Source organism: Streptopelia decaocto, assembly GCF_964273445.1.
Source record: "Streptopelia decaocto genome assembly, chromosome: 6".
Taxonomy (NCBI): Eukaryota; Metazoa; Chordata; class Aves; order Columbiformes; family Columbidae; genus Streptopelia; species Streptopelia decaocto.
Window position 1 is genome coordinate 17076134 of NC_138660.1, and position 21847 is coordinate 17097980.

The 21847-nt window shown below is 38.2% G+C and overlaps 2 protein-coding genes across 8 annotated transcripts in view; one reads left to right on the forward strand and one right to left on the reverse strand.

Moving 5' to 3' along the window:
- Positions 1-3492: 3492 nt before the first annotated feature.
- LOC309440990 (thiamine transporter 2-like) lies at positions 3493-10613 on the forward strand (the record flags this gene model as incomplete). Its single annotated transcript, XM_082055302.1, has 5 exons — positions 3493-4724; positions 6891-7695; positions 9047-9239; positions 9757-9898; positions 10491-10613. Exons 1-5 carry the CDS (start codon positions 4575-4577, stop codon positions 10611-10613), a joined length of 1413 nt encoding a protein of 470 aa, XP_081911428.1. The 5' UTR covers positions 3493-4574.
- A 3097-nt stretch (positions 10614-13710) lies between these two features.
- The window catches only part of AGFG1 (ArfGAP with FG repeats 1), a 34143-nt gene continuing 26006 nt past the window's right edge, over positions 13711-21847 (reverse strand). For 4 of the 7 annotated variants that reach the window (XM_082056801.1, XM_082056797.1, XM_082056802.1 and 1 more), the window contains 7 exons: positions 20787-20996; positions 19773-19956; positions 19041-19120; positions 18675-18767; positions 15520-15678; positions 14820-14911; positions 13711-14455 (listed from right to left, as the gene is read on the reverse strand). In XM_082056801.1, coding sequence (XP_081912927.1) covers positions 14396-14455; positions 14820-14911; positions 15520-15678; positions 18675-18767; positions 19041-19120; positions 19773-19956; positions 20787-20996 — 878 coding nt within the window. In that variant the 3' untranslated portion in view covers positions 13711-14395. The remainder of the gene's footprint in view (positions 14456-14819; positions 14912-15519; positions 15679-18674; positions 18768-19040; positions 19121-19772; positions 19957-20786; positions 20997-21847) is intronic. The other 3 variants (XM_082056798.1, XM_082056800.1, XM_082056803.1) reach the window with 2 other exon arrangements.

The following is a 21847-nucleotide window of genomic DNA, read 5'->3' on the forward strand; positions in this document are numbered from 1 at the left end:
AATGGTGCAGGAAAACAGGGTTTGCATAACCTGTTTGAGAAGGTTCACTAAAACGCTGCTAAGCCACAATTGTTGCTTGGCCCACATTTGAAAGCTGCAACCTACCCACTGCACTGAGTCCACAGCAATCACAGCCCAGCAGGGAAAAACTTCAGACTCAAAACAAAATTAAAGAGCCCCACTTTTTCCTTGTGCATCCAGTAAAATTAAATTCAGAACTGAGTGTCTTCCTGTTTCAACAGGCAAATGAAAAAAATATAAAGTGAGTAGTGTGCACTGAGCCCAGAGAATTGCACTGTGGGTAAATTTGGCTGATTCTGCACACAGCAAAATTCCAGAGTAACCTGAATATCCAAGAAGACCTATCGCTGAAACAAAAAACTAGCATCACGTGTGCTTTTGATTGCCAAATGAGGAGGTCTACTGATCTTGGCCAAGAATTTGGCCGGGTCAGCATCTCAGAATTTATCAAGAAGCTTCAACCGCTACGGCTAATTTAGTCCAGCACAAAGGACAGTCCAGGAGAAGAAACAAGACTGAGGTTGCCTATTGCATGCCTAATTTTATAAACATTATATCCATACATTAAAGTTATTTCTATACTGCTGTTTGCTTCTAGCTTCCAATACCTACATCTAACTAATAAAAATAGAAAATACTTAGCATTTACAGAATAATATTTTTCCTGTAGTGATGCCCGCTCTCATTTGTACAGACATACGTGCTTTTCATAAAATTGTGACATACCACTACTAGACAAACTGTGCAGAGGCAAGAGCAGATAGGAAAGAAGCAATTTGTTTCAAGTCACAAGAAATATTGATGGGACTTGACCAAATGAACCCAGCTTATTTTCTAGGCTTTTTGTTTGCTATTGCGCATTGTGCAGACATTTTCTGTTGTAAATTGGCTATAGACAGAAAATCATAACCAATACAATTGTAAAAGTGAAAGATGTACTTAGTTTCTGCTAAGCATTAAGTATCTTTTATTACTGCAGAACTGAGGGCGTAATATTCCTGCCTGAAGAAACTAGGACAAAGTCCACTAAAGCAAGGACTATTTTGTGTTTTCCTCATGAGCAGGAATCTTCTTTTCAGGCATTTAATTGAAGAACTAGATGTGAGTCCTGGACTGGAAGCTAACTAGAGTTTGTGTTTAAATGAAAAAACTTGGTGTTTCCAGATTCACAGTCTCAAATTGCCTTTGGTATGGAAAGTTAAATATTTCTCTCTATGTCACATCTGGCAAAAGAAAAAGAATCACAAACATGAAATTTCTGCTATTAAAAAAAAATTAATGACAGTAGTAAGCTGCAGGAAATGAGCTAGAAAAACTTTTCGAAATAACCATAAAAGTTCTGAGCTGGTCAGTGCTCACTGGCTTCTGCATATATGGGTTGGCACTAAGGCAAAAGAGCCATGCAGACACAATGGGTTTGGTTTGCAGCTGTAGAGAATACTAACTCCTGAAAACAGATAAGATTTTATATGTATATATATACACACACACACACGTACACACACACACATATGTGTGTGTGTGTGTATATATATATATGTATGTATGTATTTATGTTCCTATTCTCTCAAATTTCCAAAATAAATATTCTGAGTTTGGGAGCTGGGGGAGTGTTTGGAGGAGGTGGAGGGTGGGAAATCAGGGAAGAAGAGAGCAGCATTTTAGAGCGTTAAAAAGGACGTGACACATTGGAGGTGGAAACAACAGCAAGAGAAATGTAAGGTCTTACCCTACCCCGGGTCTTCAGCAGCAAATCAGTATTAACCCAGCAATTAGAGATTTAAACCAAATCAGTAAACTGCACACATCCACCTATGTGTTTGTGTACATACACACACACTCTTTGAAGAGGACTTAGTTGAGGCTTGGCAAAGTTGAGGCTATGAGCAAAGATGGAACCACAGGCTCTCTAAATCTGCAGGAAAAGGAAACTGAACAAATCTACCTCTCCTTGCAGCTTTTAGTATTAAGTGCTCATCTTTCTCCTAGCAGGCCAAAGGATTCCACGTAAGTATGAAAAACCAGAGCTAAGCACATCTCCCCATAGCTACAACTCCATCTACATAAAACACTAACTGCCTTCGGAACATTAGTGGTTTGAGGCACAAGTCTTCCAAGACTATTCAGTCCAGCAAACTGATAAGGCCAGTTTTGGCAAACAAGGCAGCAAGTAAATTCTATCTTTGCACTCAAAGCAAGCAGGTATTTACCAAGCACTGTGTGGGTTACCAGGGAAATGCCAGTCAGCAGGCCAGTAGACCTACCCAGCAGCACCTTCCCCATGGCTGTTTTCTTTCCCCAGAAGCCATTGGTAAAGGAAGAGCCTGAACCGTGGCAGCAGAGCCAAGCCTGGCTGCTCTGAGCACTCACCTGCCTGGTTGCACCACACACTACAAGCAGTGCAAGAAGTTTCCATACCTGCAGAACAAGACCAGGTTCCATCCAGCTCACAAAGCTGCTCCAGGTAGCACATGAGGCCCCTCCTGCCAGGGCCACAGCATCTGCTCCCAGTGTCACACGCAGCCACCAACAAGCTTCAGGGTGAGCTCTGTCCTCTGATGAACTCTGGAAGATGTAGGGAGTCCAGCCTAAAAAAAAAAGGCAAAGGAAAGCAAAGCAGCAGCATTTCTCTGAAGCACTTCAGTTTTAGAAGCTAAATTCAGAAGCTTCTTATCTTCTTGTCCATTTACCCTTAAGTGACAGATTGTTGTCCAAGAATTACTTCTATGGAAGGACCAAAGAGTCCATGGCATTTGACACCCTACCTCCCCACACCTCCAGCAAAGCCAGGACAAGTCAGAAGAGACTCCATGAACCCAGCGGCCCCTGTGCTGTGCAGAGCGGGGACAGTGTCAGCCCAGACTGTGAAATGGGTGCTGTGTCTTATCTCTCAATTGGAGACCAGAGCTTTTAAAGGTATTTATTAACAGAAAAAAACTGATCAAGTGATTGCTTTCTTGCTATGTCAGTTTATTAATCATTAGCTACTCTGAGTCTTAAACTTTTACCTTAAAATTAGAACTCAGTTTGCTGGCAAAGCCTGTAAAGGTGAAGTCTTCCCCTGCAATCTTCATGGGCAAGTTCTGCAAGCAAGAAGAGCTGTGATGAAATATTATTATTATTATTTAAATTTTGTTAACATTTAATCAAGCTTAGAAAGAACTTTTAGGAAACAGACACAAATTTCTTACTACCTCCAATCCTAAAGTGTGGCTTCTGACTTCAGCAGGACAGAAAATCACCCTAGGAGGAAACTGCACATGAACCCACAGCAAATGCACCACAGCCAGAATTTTGACAGGTAATTCGCGATTTTCAGAGTTCTGTGGAAGTGTGCTGGCCACTCACTTGCTCAGTGCGTTTGCAAGTGGTGCAAGATTTATGCTAATACTATTGACCTGTCCAGGGTTTAATAGATTTTTATTTTTAAAAATATAACAGATATCAAGAGTTCAAAGCAGATATAGAGTTAAGGATAATACAGGCTATATTTTATATACAATTATTTGTAAGATAAAGATAATAATTGGAGGCAATAATTTAAAATGAACTTTCAAGAATAGGGCTGCTTTTTGTAACATTCCTCTGTGGTCTCAGAAAAACTGCCATAACAACATACTATCTATGCTAAGTTTTAATCAATACCATCTCACAGTGCAAGTAGAAGCACTTTTTCAAAAGTGCCTGCCATAAAATGGAATTCCACCATTTCAAATAAATAGCTTGTAACAGCTTGATTAAACACCAGTCAGTGCTTTGCTTTCATTCTCTTATGTTTCAGAACATTCTTGTTTCACTTGTTGTCCAAGAACAGTGGAATTGACTTTCTAATGCAAAACAAGTAAAAGCAGCTTAAAAAAGACCCTGATCTCTTTAGCCTTCTATTCACTGACAGCTACAATGAAGAAACAAGTCTCGTCTCATTCTTTTCCTTTGATGATCACTTTCCAAAGTGAAGTCAAGATTCCCCTTTTCTAAGCCTGAGCAGGTACCCTGAGCAGATAGCTTCTGCATCTTTCTTTGCCCACCCAAACGACTGGAGTGCAAAGAATATGATGAGTATTAAAGCATTTTGAAGAAACCGAGCTCACGATGGATTTTGAGCCGGCTGGTGGCTTTTATTGTCTGCAAAAAGGGTTGTACTTCTACTGTTCCACTTGCTTCTCAGGCTGCAAATCAACAGAAAAAAGCCTCCTTGAGCATACTGAGAATGAGCTTTAATCTCAGTTTGCCCACTCATTTATTTGGAAATGAGACTCTAATGGAACTTTCTTCTTCTGCTACAACGCATCCACGCAATTCAAAGTATGTCATTAAGAACAACCTTTGACAGACGATACAGAGGCTGGGGTTTACCACCGCCAATGCACCTTGATCCAAGTTGTTCATTTACAAGCTGCATCTCCCATCATAGGCAGGTTTAGAGGAAGAAACATTAGCCGAAGTAGCATTAGTTAAAAAGGAAACCTACAAATACGTTTTCACAAGCTGTGAAGAGCATATAAAATGCCTGGCATGCTCATTTCTTTGCCACCTTTTTTCTTAGGTAGACAATGGATTGGTGGAAGGGAGTCATAGGCCACAGCTGGATTTATCCCACGCTGATCATCTGTGCAAATGGATTTTTCTCCACAATGAGGCCATCAGAACCTTTTCTCACTCCCTACCTAACTGGACCAGACAAAAACTTAACAATTGAAGAGGTATGTAACTACTCTCTTAAGTAATAATTGAAATGTTAAAGCATTAAGTCTTGCAGCAATAACTGAAGGAGAGATAAAGTGTTCAATAATACAGGTATATTTTATCTAGAGACTCATATTTAAGGTTTTTCTGGAAGAGAGTAAGGACTCTTTAAAAGTCCATATATTTTTAGGACTTTAAAACCACTTTGGCCATTTAAGAACTGGAAACTTTCAGGAAAACCAGGTCAGCTAGTTCCTCTGTCCACCTAGAACCCCAGAGGAGGAGCAACCCTAGTATTTATTTATACTTAATGTGGAACTGATTACACTGACAGTGATGTAACAGTTGCAAACCATAACAAAACCAAGCAGACTTCCCTTTATGAGCTGTTAAGATTATGACCCACATTACAGGGCTGATCTATGCATTCATTAACCTGTGGAGGTCAGATTCACATTCAAAAAAAGGTTGTCTTTGGTTTGTTGTTGGGGTTGTTTGTTTTTTGCTTGTTTCTTTCTTTTTGGTTTTGTTTCTTTTTGGTGTTCTGTTTTTGTTTTCTTCAGGGTGTTCATTGTTATTTGGGGGGTTTTGTTGTTGTTGCTGTTTTGTTTTGGGTTTTTTTTGTTTGTGTGGTAGTTTTGTTTTGTTTTGTTTTATGAAAACATTCACTGCAAGTTTCCTTGCTCTGCTCCTCTGCTCAGCACTGCCTGTTTCAGTACACTGCCAAACAAAAGAGGACATGGTTAACAAGTGGCTGAGTCATGGAGCTAATGGTATAATTAGAAAACACAAGCTTGGTACACCCACAGACAGCTAATATGAAGAACAGTTATTCCTGATGTGCAGTAGCAAATGTTAAAGCAGAATCTGCTAGCAGAGTGCGATTCCAAGGTTTCTTCTGAAAAAAACAGAATTAATGGCTTGGGTTGTTGCCATTCTCCCCCCCCAACCCTTTCCTTCTTAAGCACAAAGAGAAATTTTCTTTCATGTGAGATAGACAAATAGCATGATAGGATGCCTTAATTCTGATTTCAACAAGAATGCTTAACTAAAAAATAAGCGCAGTACAGATACTGACTCTTTCAGCCAAGCTCACCTCTGGTGAGCTCATTCCTTAAGTTTCAGTCAAATGCCTAAAAATTCTAATTAAAATTTAGGAGAAACAAAAGAAGTCACCCATAAGGACATAGTGAATCTGGTGTTCACAATGCAACTCACTCCAGTACCAGTTCAGAAGTAAAAAGGTAACCAGCTACAACTGGTTCCTTTCTAGTCTAATTACATAAGCAGAGAATGAGTGATCATTAAGAGATACACTAGGAGGTCCAGCAACTACTGGATAAAAACTCCTCAAAACAGGCAACTTGCCCAGAGAACTTTTTCCCAGACAGTATCTAAAGCTGTAGTGAAGCTGCCTGGGCAAGCAATGAGCGACAGGAAGCAGCACCTTCCAACCTGAACGCACATCAGTTTTAGAAACAGAGAATTTCTTTCCAGTGCATCTGTGCATTGAAGGCCAACTGAAACTTAATGAAATACTGTTCCATCAAAGACTTGCTTACTTCTTAGACATTAAATTTGAAGAAAATGTAGGAGATGAAGAAACAATAGCTACACATTCACTACGTTCAGTTTCAGTTCCCCCATATTAAGAGGCATATGCATTTTTTTCTAATTCTAACAAAGGAGAGAAGTAACCAAATGTATACAATGACTCACATAAGAGTTAAAACTAAATAGATATTCAATTTCAGCTACTGCAGGGAATAGGATTTGATGTTAGACCGACTTTCCTGTGACACAAACACTGTTATAGCTGCTTTAGACAGCTACACACAAAAATCTGCCTTCTTCATAGGCCTTCACTACAAACATGTTTTAAGCCAGACTACCTGTTTATGTAGCAGAGCCAGGCATCACTGTCTTTGCCTCTTAAGGAATACACTTACAGTTTTGTAATTTAAGGCAGCTTAAGTCTGCACAATTTGAACAATTCAGTGTTTCCTATCGATGCAAATATGATCCTTCAAAACCACCAAAAAGCTTCAAAGTCAACATTTTAAATGTTTGGTTTTGTTTTGGTGTTTTTTTTTTTGTTTTGTTGGGGGTTTTTTTGTTTGTTTGTTTTGGTTTGTTTGTTTGTTTGTTTGTTTTAAAGTATTTTCTCTTTTATTCTCTTCTAGGTTACCAACCAGATTTTCCCCGTTTGGACATACTCCTACCTTGCACTCCTTGTCCCAGTCTTCCTGATCACAGACTATGTGCGCTACAAGCCCGTCCTCCTCCTCCAGGGCATCAGCTTCATCATCACGTGGCTCTTGCTCCTCTTCGCACATGGAGTGGTGGCCATGCAGGTGGTGGAATTCTTCTACGGGATGGTGACGGCCACCGAGGTTGCCTACTACGCCTACATCTACAGCGTCGTCAGCACCGAGCACTACCAGAGAGTGACGAGCTATTGCAGAAGTATCACTCTTGCTGCAGCCACCGTCGCTGCCGTGCTGGGACAGCTGCTGGTTTCCTTAGCAGATGTATCCTACTTTCACCTTAATGCCATTACTTTGGCTTCCGTGTCCCTGGCATTCCTGTGCTCCTTTCTGCTCCCAATGCCTCAAAAGAGTATGTTCTTCCACAGGAAAGGCATCCCAGAAACACTCCCAGGCCCAGATAAAGTTGTGGCTACGGTTGACTTGAGCTGCCAAGAGGACCAGGGCTCTGCACCTGCTGGCCGCGGACCAACACCTGAGCCACAGGCTGACCATGCCAAGCCCCAGAACCACGTGCTCAGAGTACTGGTGCAGCTGGGCAAGGACTTGAGGGATTGCTACAGCTCAAGGAAACTTCTCTACTGGTCCCTGTGGTGGGCTCTGGCTACAGCAGGCTTTAACCAGGTTGTGAATTACATCCAGGTGCTGTGGGACTTCAAAGCCCCCTCTCACAGCTCTGCTGTGTACAATGGAGCTGTTGAAGCAACAGCAACTTTTTTAGGTGAGTAAAAAATCATTAACTACTATTTCTAACCCATCGTGTGCTGATGGCATTCTTCAGCAACGTCTTTGGTGCCTTTGTCTTTATCTCCTATGAGGACATAGGTCAACAGCAACAGCCTCCAATAAATAGTACCAATCAGCGTGCAAAGCATGCTTTTACTGTACAACTTTATCGTGGGGTCTTCTTAAAAATGACCTTAAAAAAAATACGTAGATAAAAGCTTTTCCTTCTTCAGGGATCCTCATTCCGCCAAAGCATTTCCATAATTTAAGTTCACAGCTCTGTTTAAGACCATGAATTTAACCCCAAGTAAGCAGTTCAAAAACTGTGCAATGACACTTTGCCTCTTCCTCCCTTAAACGCCCCTGAGGCTGGGTGGTTTAAGAATTAAAAGAGCACATTAACAGACACACTGCTCTAGTCTGTTTCAGCAGTGGAGTAAAGATTACGGGATGTGTGCTCCTGAACAAATATTTCATGACTGCATCTGTATCCTGATCAATGAGTTTGCCTCTGTATGCGACATAGGACAGGCTGAGAGAGCTGTAATTGTTTAGCCTTCAGAAAACTGGGATCTACTGAAGTGCATAAATACTTGAAAGTGAGGAGTAAAGAGGATTAAGCCAGACTCTTCACAATGGTGCCTCAAGACAGTTTAAATTTGTGACCCATGCCTCTTGTCCTAAGTTCCATTTAAACATACAAGAATATTTTTATTGTACAGGTGATTTAATGCTAGAACAGGTTGGCAAGAGGTCTAAACTCCCCATCCTTGGAGACATTCAAAACCTGAATGCCAGTGCTGGAGTTTGTTATAGGATATTACACTGAAATAAGGGGTTTTACTATATGTGATGGTCAATAAGGCATTGACAAATGCAGTTGATAAGATTTTGCGCTAGAAACTGGAAAGATGCTTTCACTAAAAAATGTAAACAAAGGACTGCAACAGATTTTCACTTCATAAAGATCTTTACATGAAAGAATTAAACTCCATTATGCATATTTTGGCAGAAAATGCTTGGTGGGATTGTTCTTCTCTGTACTCAGTTGTCAAAAAAGGGAGTAACAACAATAGACCGTAAACTGCTGCCTCCAGCCTTAGGCATGAGGCACTTTTCTTAGAGCACTTCAGTCTGTGAAGGCTCTGTAAGCAAGGAGAAAAAAACCCAACCAAACCGGAGACTCCCACACCACTAACAGAAAATATAAACCACACCATTATTGAAGTCCATTGTGACTGCAACAGTCTCAAGAGCTCCTGGCATGGTCCATTTACAGAGTTACGCAATGGCTCTGGAAGGATGAGAATGTTGTAGAGTTTTAATTATTACTTTAAATTTTTTAGGTTCAGCAACATCCATGGCAGTTGGGTATGTCAAAGTAAACTGGGATCTTTCTGGAGAACTGGCTTTGGGAATTTTCTCCGCAATGGATGCTGGCAGTCTCTTTCTCATGCACTTTACTGACAACATCTGGGCATGTTATGCTGGTTACCTTGCATTTAAAGCATGCTATATGCTCCTCATAACAATAGCAACGTAAGTATTACACACAACTGTTCTAATTAAATGTATTTAAATCACTAAGGATTCAATTTTCAGATTTATCAAAATTTTACTGAAAGCTTCCCTATAAATCAGATTTTTAAATAGGTCATATAATTTTAAGCATAGCTTTATATAAACTAGATTATGTAGTGCTGTCATGACCTATTACCATGGGTTACTCCAAGTCAGAAACTACTTTATTCAGCATTTAGCTGTTCAATGATCAAGTATTCTCTGAATAATCAAACACATCCAGGTCTTTCTTTAGAAAAAAAATACCCACTCAAATAAGTAAAAGGTAAGTAGAATGCACAAAAGTGCCAAATCCAGTAAAAAAAGGGATTTCTGCCAAAATGAAACTGTTAAAGCTTAATAGCCCAGATTGAAGAGGCTTTATCCTTTGAAGAATCCACTGTACAAATTAAATTGTTCCCAAATTTCCTCCCATAAGTAAACTGCAAACAGCCTTGTTCTCCATAGTTTAGTTAACCCATACATTCATTTCCAGGTTTCAGATTGCTGTCAATCTAAGCATGGAGCGTTACGCATTGATGTTCGGCTTCAACAACTTTGTTGCACTGGTGATTCAGACAATTATAACTGTTGTTGTAGTAGATTCGAGAGGTCTGGGTCTGGATATCAGCACCCAGGTAAGCTACATTACGCTGCTCACAGTTCCCCTGCTCTCCTCCAAAAGACAGTTCTACTCCAAGAGTAGCCTTTGGCAAGACACAAGGTAATCTGCCAGCTTAGAACAGTTACTCACTTGAAAAATGGATTTATTTAAAGTGAATTGGCAGTAGTGGCTACAACCTACTTGTCCTCTAGTCCTGCCAGTTTTGCATTTCTGCAATAATTTTAAGAATATTTGCATAGAGCAGAAGGGAAAGATGACCACCTATTACTGAAGGTTTTTTTGGTGTGGGTTTTTGTTTGTTTGTTTATTTTACATAAAGGCTTACTATTCACAAAATACCCTAAGCAGAAGTAGGAAGCAAGCTGAAAGGCAATCTGTGGGTCTATTACTAGGGTAATTCTAAGTTACATAGTTTCAGTGGATGTATGTTTAAGTTACTAAAAAGTCAAAGCAGCCAGACTTCTTGAATCCTTTCAAGATGGGATCACTTGAGGGCATGGGTGACAGGGAAGGGAAGGTGGCAGTGGAGGGGCAACCCCTTAAGTTATTACTTAACAGCAATTTTTGACTCTTCCTCCTCCTTCTTCCCCACCTCCATTTCTCAGTTTCTCATTTATGGCAGCTACTTTGCATTCATAGCTGGCATTTTCCTGATCAGAAGTATATACACCATTATCTCCATCAAATGCAGACATACCAGTGAGGCTGGTGAAAGTACTGATCTTTAACCACAGAGACAAAAAGAAAGGTTGCAAGCAATAGCACAGAAGGCTGCATCATCGGCACACCAAATTAGGAGAATCATGTTCAATCAAGCAAGACTGGTCAATGGTGAAAGAGGCTGTTTATGAGCCTACAGTACGAAGAGTTGTGTTGACACAACAATGCGTTTTGCCCATTTTCTTCACCAACCCTCCAGCAATCGTCTATTTCAACTCCAATATAATCATCTGACGCCAAAACTCCTATTAATGTTCAATAAGCATAACAAGCAAGTACATACAAATGCCTGAACACCACACAGAACTCCTAGAATGCAACCTTTGAACTCTCACTTTTAAGTTTTTCAATTAAAGGCATTTTAGTAGTAGACATAAGACCTTCAAAAATTCTTAGAGAATGTGAAGAAGCAGTTGTCCCACAGCAGCAAGATGATCTGTTGGGAAGCTGGCCACAGAAGCCTCTTGACTATTTAAGACTTTTTCAACTGGAAGCTGCAATATGCATTTTTAAAGCCAGTTAACAAATATCAATCAACCAATTTTTTCCAAAAGATGCTACTTCTGTATGTTCAAAGGTGGATTAGTACAATGCTATATAGCATAACAATACTGCCACTTCAGTTTACTAAAGGCCAAGTGCAGCCATTTCGGATTCTAGACAGACACCACACTCCTCAGGAATCTGAAGTTACAGGACATGTCTTATCTGCAGATCATCTGCTACCGGTACAGTGACAGTTTTACTGTGAGTTTGTTGAAGATGTATGAATACAACACAAACTTCCCTTTGAGTGCCTGTCAGCTGCCAGGACCCACACACTTATCTTTGGAATCAAAAACTCCTAAACTCACTTTATTTTTAAGCCATGATGAGACACTTCAAGAAAGCAAAATACTTGGATCATATTTATAGTCCTCTTTCAGGAATTCCAACCCAATTTGGTCCTTTTCAAATTTATTTTTTGCCTCATATTTGTTTCACAGTGCTTGGTAATTTGCAGCCATTAAATAACTTTGAACTGCAGTACCCGGACATCACATCTGCCTTGTAGAACTCAGGATGTACCTCTTACAGCATCTTCTTACGCGTGTTAGAGCTGACATGTTAGGATTAAAAGTATTAATCTAGAAGGTCTCAAAATTAATTCCTGTATCAAGTGAAGTGCTTTGATGCTAAAGCAGAAGAAGATACTGAAAAGCTAGTGGAAGTATAATTTTTTGTGCAGCTATGTTACTTGCATGAACAACTGCAAAAATTTGGGAGACAAAACCATTTATAGTAATGGGTGAATAACTCATTTTGTAAATATGGCTATTTAAAAAAAAAAATCCAATCAACAAAACAGCTACAGTGTCAGTTCCTGTTCAATATAAAGGAGACTCAGAACAATACAACTTCTTCAACCACTTGTCTGGAATTTGACAAACTTAAAATTAGTGAACATAAAGGTTTGGCAACCTCAACCAGTATCTGCTTTCAAGCTAGTTATGAAAAATAAGGTATTCCACTATTTCTGCAGCAACATCTAAAGCTACATGCTTTGCATATGTAAATGAACTTCAGCATCTCTTAGCAGTAATCAGCTTCATTTGGATCAGAACAACAACTTCAATAGATGCTGATCTCATTAGCTGTTGCCCAAACCTTAATTTACATCGATTTAGGTGAAGAGAGCACAGAACTGTTCCCCTTCTACAAGGCTGTTCATTTTGTTGATTTGATCCAGTTCCCTGCAATAAGCATATTTAAGTGGTCCTTAAGTCCTCTGAAGCCTTGCAGTTCCCTGCTCTCTACTGCATTTACGTTGCAATCCTAAAACAGGTAAGATCAACAGCACGGAAGAACTACAGCTATTATACTGTGGTGAGAGCAAAGGCATCGCCAACATCCTAGCAACCCTCTATTGCTGGGGATTTGTTTAGTGAATTTTCCAGAGAATCTTGGGAATTAAACTATACACCATACTCTATCCAGCAGTCCTCATCAGAAGGAAAAGACAGACTTCAGGTCTGTTTTAAGTATGCCAACAGGACAAAACCAGACATTTAAGTGAGGAATGCTACTATAAGTAACTTGTTGTATAAGCTGCCTGTCCCCAGCTTTGGGAAAAAAGATATAGAATTTACAACCCCCTTGTAGGCAGGTAACAGAAGTCAAAAATCACTGCTCTAAGTGTTTTACAAACAGCAGTCAAGCATTTCAGCTTCCCTAGACACAGGCAGATCTAACATTCAGGTTGTTGGTTACACATAAAATGTCTTACTTACCTTCATGAATTTTCATGTTTGTCTCAAATGGTCTCACACATCCTTTTCTCAAAAATCAATCTGATCTTATTTATTCCTGTTATCTTGAAAGGTGTTAGAATATTTTTCTCCATCTGGTCAGAAACTTGTTTTCAATCTTGCAGCTTATGTATTCATGATACATTGACATTATTTGCTTAGTTCCAGTATTATGTTGAACTTAAGCCAAGTTATCTTTGTTTAAAACACCATCACCAACTACTTTAATGCAGAGTTATATTTTTCTCAAACCTCCTTACTAACTACAGACTAGACAAGTCAGATATTTTTTCCCCTCTACAAATTCTATTTTAGTTTGGCAGGAAACATTCCAGTAAATAAAAGAGTAATTGATGAATTTAATATTCCACAAGAGGTCTTATAACATGTATCAATTTTTAATAAAGAGATTGCTGTTATATCTGTGGTACCTTGTCCTGCTATTACACATACCGCCCTGATCACAACTAAGTCTTGTTCCCAGACTCTCACTAGCTACCCATAATGATGTCTTTTGCAGTTGTCTCAAGTAACTACACTCCTCAGTGCTTCCAGTGTCCTTCCCCACACAGCTATTCTGTCAAACTAATCCAAGTTCACTTCACATTTTCCTGTTCGATATGTCACTGCACTTGTGCCAGAAAGCAAGCTTAATCACAGGGACACAAAGAAACATATCCAAGTGAGGCATACGAAAATTAAGCTTAACTCACCTTTAGGCATATCAGTTTTGGTAACACATCTGTGTATGAGACTCACAAATTACATACATTTTTAACCCCATAAAACATTATTGCACAGAAACGATGCTACACAATTGCTTTTTCTAATATTTATTTTTTTTCACCTGCAAACTGTAGCAAAACATGATCAGCTTTATTATGCAGACAGGTATCCCTCTAACATTAGAGATTTAGGCATGTATAAATAGAAGAGCTCTTAGGAAAGAAAAACGTTTTGAGAAATGAACGAACCTTCAATTTAACTTCATGACCTCCAATACCAATGGTTAAAATGATGTAGATCATTCATTCCAAGAGATACAACAGCACCTTAGGGTGGCTGATCTATTTCCCAGTAACATTTTTCACATAACAATGTGTTAAAGTTACAAATACTGATATGCACAAATAGCTATTTTCTAAGAAAAATATGTACAGTACTGCAGCATAATGAATGTGGTATCTGCAATAACTTATTAGCCAATTTTAATATACATGATACCGCTACTTTTTACCTGCCAGTTCATAGGTTCAAGGATGTTACCACAGCCCTCTGTTTTGCACATTATTACCTGGTGGGGGGGGTGATTTTGTTTTTTTTTTTTTGTGTAAATTTTTAAATTTTGTTTTTAAAGGTACACAATGCAGGCTTTTATTTATACTTCTTAAAGACTTCTTTTGTGTTTAAAGCTAATATCAGTGAAACAAGACAACAGTGCAAGAGGCGCAGAGATGTTATGTGACCACATAAGAGTTCTTTTGGGTAAAGTGTCTATAAGGCTATAAGAAAGGATTGGTTGAAGAGCTTCCTGTTGGAAATTGTCCTGTTGGTGCACCAGCCTGGGAGGAAATGAAAGAAAAAAAAATAAGACAAATATTTAAGATGTTTTTCCATATTGTAAATCATAAATTCAAGATACACAAAAAAGAAAACAACCTACTGGGAAATATTTCTGACTTATATTGCAGGTTTTGGGTTTGGTTTTTTTTGGTGATTGTCTGAAATTACACTACTGTAAGAGCATGGAATACAAGAACTTCTGTTTTGCCATGTCATCATAATACTGAATTGCATTTACAAGACTCACATGCTGCCTTCCCTTATTTGAAGAAAAAAAAAAACACTTTGTGTTTCTCTAAACTAAGTGTTAGAAATTAAGCCTCTTCAGAATACAGAAGTTATTAATATCATGCAACAACTCACCATAAAAGGGTTAATAGATACTCCAACAGCTGCAACTTGTCCAAAAGGAGTTACTACAGGCTTTGCCTGTCCAAACGCAGCAAAACCTGCTCCTTGGAAAGATAAGTGAAAAATATTAACTCTAGTAACCAATTTTTAAAGAGTTCTTCGCTGAAGCTCCCACACAAAAATAAGTGGACACTGAGACTGCACAATCAGTAGGACTGATACTACTTAAACGATCAGGAACGTAAGGGTAAAAACCATGGCTCAGCTTTGTTTGTTTTCAACTGTTTGGAACTAATCAATTTCCATTTTCTACATAGGCACTTTTTTCAATATTATTTTTATCATTTAAATTTAGGTAAAACAGTACTTTCCAATCTTCTCATGACTGTGTTCTATGAAGTTCAATAAAGTGTTGTAATTGGTTGCAGACACTCCAAAAATGAAACAGAATGATCCTTCTTACATAAAAACCCTTTAATCCTGGGAATACTTTATCATAATCTGATACTAAAATCAAAAGTATCAATTAAGTCTTTGCACACAGCCAAGTGAGAAAGTTCAACTAGAGAGCAAAAACAGTATGGGAACCCCTCAATGTTATTATCAAGTTCATAACAGAAATAAATATGCACCCATTATTGCTAACTTAAAGACAGATAATTTTCTCCGTGTTCCCAATTTAAACAATATTATCTAGAAGGTATAGACCTACCATTCGGCTGCTGCGCAAAAGCAGTCTGTTGAGGGAAAGCTGCCTGGGTTGGGAATGTGGGCTGCTGGAAGTTGCCACTAAAGCTGGTAGGAAGACTGTAGGAGGCAGGAGTTCCAAATCCTGCAGGCATGCTCATGGATGCAGTACCAAATGTTGCGGCTGGCAGGCAAAAAAGAACACTCAATTATTTGAAAGAAATCACTTTTTTTCATCAGACAATTTACTATAATGCCATATTAAGAGAAGTCTCCTAATGTCTCAGTGACCATACAAAAGCTACATTCTATTTCTACAGCCATTGAGCCGATTCGTTAGCTTGGATCGCCACCAACTAGGTACATAGTTTACTTTTGTACTTTAAAAAAATAAATGAAACAATTTAAAAATTACTAGGTTCAGCACATTCAGACACGTTTTCTGAAAAGGAAATTTTGTTTTACATTCTCTACAGTATCATATACTTGCCCCAGCGTTTTACTGGTAAAACTCTGTACACATCAGAAGCAAGCACTTTCAGGCAGTATAAGCCCTTTTGTTTTTCTCCTCCTGAGAAAAGCATGAAAGGATCTTCCTACATCAAGCTGCATTACAGAAAGCTACAAGTCAAAAAACAAAACAAAACACCACCCAAAACCAAAAGGGATACATGCATCCCCTCTCTCTTCATCCCATCCTTAATGTCACTTTGAAGGAAATTCTCACCATGCACATTATTTGCATACAAAGTTCATATTGCAAACACTCTTACTGTTGAGGTAAGACTTAAAAATCCAAAACTTTTCATCTGATTCTCTGCTGAACATTTCAAGTAAAGAACACACAGTTCATATGCGATTGCACATGCCTTCAGCAAATAAACAGGAGCACATCAAGTGCAAAACTGTAGTAACAAAACCATTATTCAGTCTTTTGGGAGTTATTCTTTAAAGGAGAAGCATATAGAAGGTTTTCTGGTACAAATACAGACACCAGACATTTTATTCTAGTTAAACATCAAGACAGGACTTTTCTTTTGAATTGTTACAAGTTAAATTTTATGCAAGCTCAACTGTTTTAAAAAAAAAATGAACATAGCTTAATCACCAGTTGAAAAAATTAACCCTAAAGTATTCAAGGGCAAGATGTTATACATACGTAAACTGTCAACAAAGTATGCACAAAACTAATGTATTGACATTGTTCTCAAGTTGTGGTTAGCAGAGAAGCTATTCAACATGAAAACTTGCTAAAAGGAGCAAACAAAAGCACAAAGTGAGCAGTGACATGGGATATCCCAAAAGGCATCAAACTATTGTTGGTAAAAACTTCAAGAGTCACTCAACTTGTTAGCATTAGATTGTGACCATGGAGGATGTCAATAATGGTTTTGTTTTAGTCACTCAATAGGTTGTCTATTTATGCTTTGCTCTCCTTTTGCCCAGTTGCCAAACACCCACATCCACTCTATTTTAAAACATGGAAAGTCTTCTGAAATTCAACGTGCAGAGAACCAGATAGCTATCAATAAGCTTTTACAAGCAAGAACAATTAGCCACAAGAAACTTGATACCAAATGTGGCCACCTACCAAAATGAGCCTGAGGAAATATGTGAGAGTGCATTGCTCCCGAGAGGCCTTATGGAAGCCACAAAGAGACCAGACAACGTCAAGTCATTTATACACTCTGGAACAGTTGTTTCTCAGTTATATATCTATGTATACATATAGATATAAATATACACAGGTACCAAACAATTCATCCATAGCATGACCAGCAATAGATTAAGCTAAGGAAACCTTTAGAAATAAATGCTACAAAACAGATCTCCCATGGAATAAATAGCAATGTTCATGCAGAAAGAAAGTTTAGCATAAAAGGACAAGCTACAAGCTTAGACCTTACACTTAAAGGAGTAGAATATTATCTTTACTTATAGTCATTATCCCCGCTGCCTAGTACATAACATCAGAATAGCTACCAAAGCGTTGGAACCTCTGCAAGCCAAGTTCAGCAGTTCAGAAGGTAGGACAGAGTTGCCATATTCAAGCAAATTTATCTAAAGAGGCTACAAATTCTTAATGATGATCCAAAATAGCACAGTCAGGAAAGAGATTAAAATAAGGAAAAATATATTTGTGGTATTAAAACAAGTTTAACTGCATAATATCCCAAAACAGACTGGAAAGAGAACTCATTTTAGCAGAGGACGTGAATTTTATGAATTCAGTTTTAACTCAGCCTGATCAGTTTAATTCAACCTACCTAAAACTTTGAGCAAAGCACAACTCTGTTAAAAAGCATACGCAAGCAGATTTAAATCTATGGAAGTCCAGTTAATAGATAAAAGTGCTAAAATGTAGTAGTGCCTTTGCAGAGAAAAAATGTAGCATAATCTAGCAGTCATATAAATCAGAGTTCAGTGTTTTAAAGACAAGTTTTCTTTTTAAAAACTGATAAAGTTTTTGTCTATTGAATGATGATTCTACAGAATCCTCCTCCAGAAAATTAGTGTAATTGCTGAGTGTAAAGATTATACTTAAACATATGCTTTACTGTTAAAAAAAGAAAAAAAGTAAAGGATACCACCAACATACTGAAGAAGTGGACTGGTGAGCAGCTAATAGCTCAGCAGCCTTGTCTTTCCTGGTTCTAGCTCCAACTCTTTGGTTTTGAGAGCTTTCAGGAGTTTGAAATAAAGAAAGAAATTTTTAAAAGTGTACCAGTTTAGCAGCAGGGCTTTCAAGATCCCTGATTTCAGGGCAACCTGCTATGAAACATACTTCAAAGCCAAGGTTACACGCTTGGAAGGTACCCAACTGGTAATACACAGGCTAAAACAGCTTAGGTAGTATTAGAAGATCTTTAATAGATCATTTTGACATTTTTTGTGGCCATCATTTGAAATCTTATGATTGAGTCAGAAACAGGAAAAGGGTGTCCTCAGCCCAAGAAGAAACATCACTTGTCTAAGAAAAAAAAATATTTCAAGTTGATTTCTGAAGCCTGTTCATAAATACAGGACTCTACGATGAACACACACACACAACATCACATAGACTAGAGACAGATAATACAGAAAATCTTTAAGGAACAAATTACATAGCTATGAAAAAAAAAAAATCATTGCAAGTCTTGAAAGAAAGTTTCTCAGACACTTAGTGATTTTTTTCCTAACCTGTTGCTCCTCGGCTATTGGTCTGGAATGGATTTGTTGAAGGTGCCACTGGGGCAACAGGGGCAGCTACAAATGGATTTGTGGAAGGTGTTGCTGAAAGATCAAAAACATTTAATGAAGTCTTTTAAAAATAGAGAATCTGACTTATGTGTAAGTTTATACAGCGACACATAACTATCTAAAATTACATGAAAAATTAGGAACTGATAATGAAATGCTTAATTTGAAATGCATTACAACAACATTACTTTTTTGGCAACCTTTAGTAGCTTCAATATCACTAGTGTCAAAGTACAGCACTAGCAACTAAAAATTAGTAAGATGTTTGCGTACAGTCCACAAAAGGTGTTAGTAACACTTGTATACCTCCAAAGGGAGCAGGCACACTTGAAGATGCAGGTTGTGTCTGTGCAGTAGCAGCCACGGGTACTGTTCCAAAAGCATTGCTGAAAATAATTCATATATTCAGCGAAGTCAGAATTGCTTGTTTAACAATTAAATACAACTTACAATTATTGTTGGCACGTAAAATAATAGAAAAGGAACACTTACGTGCAGTTTGCAAACTGCAATATAATTCACTGCTGCCAGAAACTGGGCCCCTGATGCCAGGGTCAGAGACTATAACTAGTGCTGAGCAATGAAAAACCCTCACCACCAACAACAGAGGAAAGAATACTGAACAGAGGCCATCAGGATGAAGGTTGCAAAGCTGAAGCTTTAGGGGCACAGGCAATATCAGGCAAAGCTATAATAGACATTTGATATCTATTACTTTTATGATCTAAAGAAGTACTGCTTTGCATAATTTACATTATAAATATCTGAATTTCTTTTTTTGCCAAGGACAACACTATGATTTTCAGTATGCATGCAAATATTCTGTACAGGAAAGTGTTGCCATCTAACAGGTTTTGCATGCTATGACTACGAAGGTGCAGAGAACATTCTGCTGACAGAAAGTAGTCTTAACTTTATCTTGTAATACCCTATCAGACAGTACTGCTACTATTTTAAACAAAGGATGCAGTTTCAGTAATACCTCCGAACTCATATTGGTGAAGGCAATGTAGAAAGTCAGCTACGTCTAACACGTACCTGTTAACATTACTGGGGGAAGTATATGCATTAGTAGAGGTTGCTGTGGAGCTGAACACACTGTCTAATTCTGCTAGAGCCGCATACTTGTCTGAAGATGCACTTGACTGATTTGCAGCTGCCAACGCAGGACCTGCTGATGCTGACACAACTGTACTGAAGCCACTTCCTTGCTCACCACCACCTACAAAGAAAGAAAACGGATTAAAAGTAAAGATAGTTTCACTTTATGCCTTGCCAATGTTGAGAATTAAATTAAAGTTCATGGACAGTTTAAGTTTCACTTAAAAATTAAATACGCACTAGGACATGCAGGAAAAAATATTAGCCATTAGCTATTACCAAAGCATCATGCTTCTGCAGCTCCAAAGAGCCTCCAGTTTCCCTGGAAAATAATGATTCAGTACTACCATCATCTTCAACTAGAAAATTCAATAAAGCACATATCCACAAATAATCCATTTCAGAACAAAGCCCTACATTATGAACCAATGCAAGTTTTTATACACCATTTAGGAAGAAAAAAAAGTTACAGAATAACTAGTTTTTTCTCCCTGACTTAAAAATCAAGCAAATCCAAGTATCACTTCTACTAGTTTATAAAAAACTAAAGCCAAATCTTTTTGTGGCAGAGAGGTAGGAAAGCTACTCTGGCAGTTCTCTGCAACAACTGTAGCTCTCCATTCAAGAGCCTTCACTATAGGTTTTAACACAAATAAAATATATTTTTATATTTTTGAATCATTGCAGTAATTATTTAGATATTACTACTAAGAGTTCTTCATCCTGATAGGAAGTAGGTTCCTAAAAATCCGTCTTCTGATGACAGCCTTTTGGAGTGATGTTAGTCTTAAAACTTACATCTTGCACATTAGGGGTACACTGATGTGAAATTCTACTGATAACTTAAAGAGAGGACATTTTGAAATATGGTTATTATTTTGACAAGCACAGCCATCCTTGTAGTAAGTATACAGAGGTGGAATAAGCACCTCAGAAAATAAACTTTAATACCTTGCCCTGCGCTGAAGATATTATCTAAATTAGCAAGAGCTGCATATTTGTCAGCTGACTGGAGACTGGGTTTATTCACTGCAGCTTTACTGGCTGCAGATGCTGTTGTGTTAATCTGAGAAGCATTGAAGGCTCCAAAATCAGCACTGGAGGATTTGGGGAAGTTGTCAAAGTGAGCAAAGTTAGCATTCGCTGATCCAGCACCTCCACCTGTAACAAAGTAAGTTAAACATGATCAACACTCCAAAGCTAGAGAAAGTGTGTCCAATGGCAACTGATGGCACAATAATCCCACCTCTTTCTGGTTATATGAGGCAATGTATTCCCCCACCCCATCCCACATGTTTAAGACCCTTTCCCGTTTCCTTCAACATTTCATTGGGACATGAGAAAAATAATAACTTTTCTTTCATAATCATAATTTGATCTTGGAAAAACTATGTGCTATTTATTAGCTGTTGAAGTAATTTCAACAACAATATTTTGCTAGAAAAATAAATATTTGCCTGAATCTTTACATTCAAAATAAAGAAGCTTTATTTTGCTGTCATGTGTCTAATGAATACCTCCTATTTGCATTTACTTAATGGTACGTTTAACCACATGGAGTGTCAGTAATCATTCTAAGCAAAAAACAGTGCCTAGACGTCAAAAGGTAGTATGATATGCCAAGGTTTAGAGACAGTTTGGTTCTCTGTTCTCAGATTTTTCAACTACATCCAATCAGGGAAGAGATGAGGGGGAAGACACAACACAGCTCTTTTTGTACTAAGTCTCCACTGATGTCAGAAATACATAAATCAGTGTTAAAGATCTGACTTATGTCCACACAACTGAACTTCAGTTCAAACATGAAACCATGAGCTTCCATCTCTACAGTGTCCAGACACGTACTTAAATTTAAAGGAGTTGTTCCATTAAGTGTTCCACATTTTATAACAGTTGAGGATTTGACTCTTACTACAGAATGCACAAGTTTCTAATAGCATAATCAATAAGTTAAAACATATGCAAAAGTAGGAATGAAAATGCTATACTACAATGAAAATGAAGCAAGCTGA